At 31.7% G+C, this 4503-nt stretch overlaps 1 protein-coding gene across 2 annotated transcripts; it reads right to left on the bottom strand.

Moving 5' to 3' along the window:
- Positions 1-321: 321 nt before the first annotated feature.
- LOC105139927 (protein SRG1-like) lies at positions 322-2865 on the bottom strand. Of its 2 annotated transcripts, none has more exons than XM_011046564.1 (4): positions 2396-2830; positions 1840-2087; positions 1074-1398; positions 322-770 (listed from the first exon to the last, which is right to left on the bottom strand). In XM_011046564.1, the coding sequence occupies exons 1-4, from the start codon at positions 2642-2644 to the stop codon at positions 534-536; spliced, it is 1059 nt and encodes a 352-aa protein (XP_011044866.1). In that variant the 5' UTR covers positions 2645-2830; the 3' UTR covers positions 322-533. The 2 variants fall into 2 exon arrangements, with proteins under 2 accessions (XP_011044866.1, XP_011044867.1); XM_011046565.1 differs by lacking the exon at positions 322-770 and adding an exon at positions 801-994 and having other exon boundaries at positions 1054-1398; positions 2396-2865.
- Positions 2866-4503: the final 1638 nt, after the last annotated feature.

Raw genomic sequence — 4503 nt, forward strand, 5'->3', positions numbered from 1 at the left:
TAATTGAAAGGCTTGTAGTTTGTGACAACTCAACTTTAAAGAATTATTTCAAATTAAAAATTAGATTTTCAGGTAATAAATATATAAATAATTATAAATCTATCTAACAAGATTTTAAAGACTCTCAAATAATTTTGTTTTATAGTTTTTATTGCATGTAAGATATTAAGAACCAATAATAACACTTGGTTATTAGATTGGTTAATAACTTATGAGATAATTTTTTATTCATCATTTGATCAAAATGTATTTGATACCGTGGTTGAAATTTTTTTTCAATGAATTTTTTATAATGAGTACTAAATTGATGTTAAACAATAATGCCGAACCGTGCCTAAATTGATTTTAGCAGCAATACCTTCAATCATATTAACATGGAGCCAAACGATGGGAAATAACCAGGTAGTTGCTCTAGGAAACTTCTCCAGATCGATAATGTACATAAAATACCAATAATATGCACAAGATTGTCAGACATGGTGTATAAAGATGATATAATAAAAACCACAAGGCATCACGCTGATGGCATAGCTCTAAACTTTTGCCACATGAATTGCCCTCTTTCCTTGCTGGTAGTGTTCCCAGTGCACATCAGCATAGTCTTTCACTTTCTTGTATATTTTTTTTCGTTCCTCGTTGATCAAACCTTCTTCTGGTCCAATCTCTTTATTTGGTTCAGGTGTGTAGAAGACAGCCACGGAAATCCTCTCCTTCTCTGAGTTGGTTAAAACCCTATGAACTGGGCTCTTGAACATTCCATTGGTCATGATCTGCATTAAATTAGGTAATCATTCATGAGATGTTTTATATTACTAAAATTGCTTGTTAGAGTTTAAACTGTTTGAGACACCTGTTATGTAATAAATTTTTTCCTTAACATTTATCTAGCCAAGTGAATTATGTCACTGCAAAGGTCAAGATGTTTTTGCCAGATCCAGCATGTTTAGGCACAGAGCATTTGGCAAGCTCCGGCGACTGCATTTTCAAAACATAAATTCTCCTGGGGGCTTGCTTGTAGTATCAATGTGTCCCTAGCCTGTTAAGATCACATGATAGATTAGCATCAACCATACCTCCATTTGATCACCCATGAGTACTAGGAGAGCATCAGAAATTGCAGGAACTGTGAACCATCGCTCATCTTTGAAGACCTGAAGACCTTCTACATCGTCTTGCAAGATAATGGTGTACCCTGATCCATCTGCATGGGCTTTCAAACCTAGAACAAGATCAGGCCTCTGACACCGTGAGTAGTAGTTGAACCTTGCTTGTAGCGCTGCTCGTTTGCCAAACTGATTCAGGAAGCAATCTGCTTCCAAGTTCAATGACTTTGCCATAGCTTTTGAAACAAGCTCTGTGAATATTTGCATCCTAGAAGTGTATTCTTCTAAAACCTCTCTGCATAATTATGACTGTTATGTGCATATTAGAAGTCACAAAAATTCTGATCTGAATGCAAAATCTTTGAAATTCTTTAGAACAAGTCATTGTGAACCCTCTAGTGCTGCTTGCTTGTTAGTTTCCTATAATCACAATCTTTTACCAGTTCTTCCCAAGAAAACTATCAGATTCTTTCCCAATCACTGTTGCTATTTATGATGAAGAAGATGATATAAAACATATGCTTAGGACATCTAACTTTTTAAATGTTCTGTCATGTGGATTGTTTTGTGCATTAATTGATGTTAAATCACAGTTTAGAATTGAGAACACACGCACGCACATATATCTTGCTGGAGTTTGTTGAGGATACAGGTTTTCTGATAATATATCTGAATTTCCCAAGGCTATCTTTGACATGTTCTAGCAGTCGATGTATACAAAGAGCATGCTGCAGACCTGAATGATTTTGGATTCTCTGGCCAAAACTTATGCTTCCTTCGATCTTCTGGGTATACGTCAAGAAACAAGCGATCAGACCAGTCAAGCGACTGTCCTTCTGCTGGGACAGGATCAGCTCCATATCCTTCAAACTCTTCCACTCCTTTAGCATGCCTTTTCTTCTCCTCCATTGGCTGCTCGAAGAAATCCCTCGCTACTTGGCGAATCTTATCAAGAAATGATTTTGGAATACCGTGACCTGTTGCCTGAAATCCACAAGTAGTTTTAACAACGTAGCATGGAGCACAAAAACGAAGTCAACTCAACAAATGCAAAAGAGGTTGCTTTTGCCTTTTTTGTCAGGTTCTGGGTCTATAGTTAGGGCATATGGATTATGATTCTGGAACTGTTGTTGAATATTCATGCTTCTAATGCAACTTGCCTGCACATCTCTTGACCTTTTTGCTAAGATCATGCTTGACACTGGCTTTAGACTTCTAATGAGTGGTATGTTCGGTATTCTGGGCTATCATTTCAAGTCTCAGTCTCCGTGAAGGGTAAATAAAGTTCATACCTGAAAGCAGCCCCATGAACAAAGAGCTGATCTAAGCCGCTGCAGTTCTTGTGCAGAGCATGGCTCTGAAGAAGAGAGGAGGCTGAGGTCTATGATCGGAATCAGATCAGATGGGGGACTGGGAATTGCTTCATTAGTGCAATCATCTCTACTGATGTAGGGCTTTTGTGGTTCTTCACCGTTAAGGACCATTTCCTGAACACGCTTTGATAGCAAAATCTCTGCAGGGAGAGCTGAAACTCCAGCCATGCTTGTTAGGAAGTTCTGATGTGATTGCAAGTCTGGTCTTTCTGTGATTCTTGTTAATGTTTGTGAGGTGTTGTGGTTGGTATCTATCAGGAACAATCGAGTAGAGAAGAGGGCTCAAGTTCGAGGAGCTATGGGACAATCTTTATATAATTGGTGAGTTGTGCTGGTGCTGGAGCTGGAGCTGGAGTTCAAGGAACCGACTCCTGAGCTTAGTTTTGGAAGATTGGCTTGGCCGATTTGTGGTTGAGCTTTAGGTAGTTACTAGATAAGTTGCTCACGTTCTGCTTTTAATTATGGAACAATTAAAAAAAATGATTTCTAAGCCTGCAATCAATAGCAGATAACATTTACAGGAATATAATTTGGTTTTTAAATAACAAACATCATATAAAAACTCATTTAAATTATTTTAAATTCCATATAAAAATTAAATTATAAAATATGAAGGAATATAAATTTAATATAGATATTATTTGAATAACTCAAAATAAAAAGTAACATGATAAATAAATAAAATATGAAAACCCAGCTTTTAAATGAGAATTGAAGTCTCAATAATTATTATTGCAACAACCTAAATAACTTAGTTAAGTGTCTATAAAAATGTTTTATATAATTATATGTATCTGGAGTCATTATATAAAATGAGTATGGTAAATTTTTATTTCAAGAAAAAAAAATCTAAAAACACTTAAAAACTTTAAACTTTTTTGGGCAAATATTAGCCAAATAGTTCCATCCAATATATATATATATAACAAAACAACTTCTAAATATAAATCGAAAAACTTATACACGTATCTAATTAAACAACTTGTGTAATGTAATAAAAAAACAATTCATCAACAATGAACAAAAATAAAATTAAGAAAACCAAGCAAAAAATAAAGATTAAGATTTCTAACATCACAAAATAGGTAATTTACTTGATTATATTTAATGAATTTCTTTATCAAAATAAATTTTTAATACAAAAACATATGAAATTTATAATAGAAACTAACACACATATAAAATTTATTGAACAATAATTATATATAAAAAAACAATACAAGGCTGCACATAACACATAAAATTTATTGAAAAATAATTTTAAAAAAACAATGCAAGGCTACACATGTGAAAAATATTATAAAAAATAAATATTCAAAAAAAATTAATCTATATTAAATTAAAAAATCAAAGATAAATCATACTTCTCTAAAAATTAAACACACCTAATATCATATAAAAATATCACAATCTAATTAAAACATAAACCAAAATTTTATTTGAAAAATTATACACAAATAGTGAATTGAGCAAAAAATGAAGATCAATGTATCTAACATCGCTACACAGTAATTTACATAGTTATATTTAATAAATTCATTTATCAAAATAAATTTATAATAAAAAATACATAAAATTTATAATAGAAATTGACACACATATAAAATTTATTGAACAATAATTATAAAAAAAAACAAAGCAATGTAAGGTTGCTCATAACATATAAAATTTATTGAACGATAATTAAAAAAAAAATGCAAGGCTGCATATATGAAAAATCTTATAAAAAATCAATATTAAAAAATAATCTGTATAAAATTAAAAAAAAACATAAATGAATCATACATATCTCTCTAAAAATTAAGCACACTCAATATCATTTAAAAATAATCACAATCTAATTAACACATAAACCAAAAGTTTATTTAAAAAATGACATGATTAAAAGATTGATGTTTTCTTCTAAGTACTGGAATGTCAAAGTAATAAATAATCCTGCAAGACCAGGATCGAACCACAGGGAGGTTAATTGTATAAATTATAAATGACAATAATACAACAATAATAATAATAACAACAACAACAAC

This window comes from Populus euphratica, unplaced genomic scaffold, assembly GCF_000495115.2.
Source record: "Populus euphratica unplaced genomic scaffold, PopEup_1.0 scaffold203.1, whole genome shotgun sequence".
Classification (NCBI taxonomy): Eukaryota; Viridiplantae; Streptophyta; class Magnoliopsida; order Malpighiales; family Salicaceae; genus Populus; species Populus euphratica.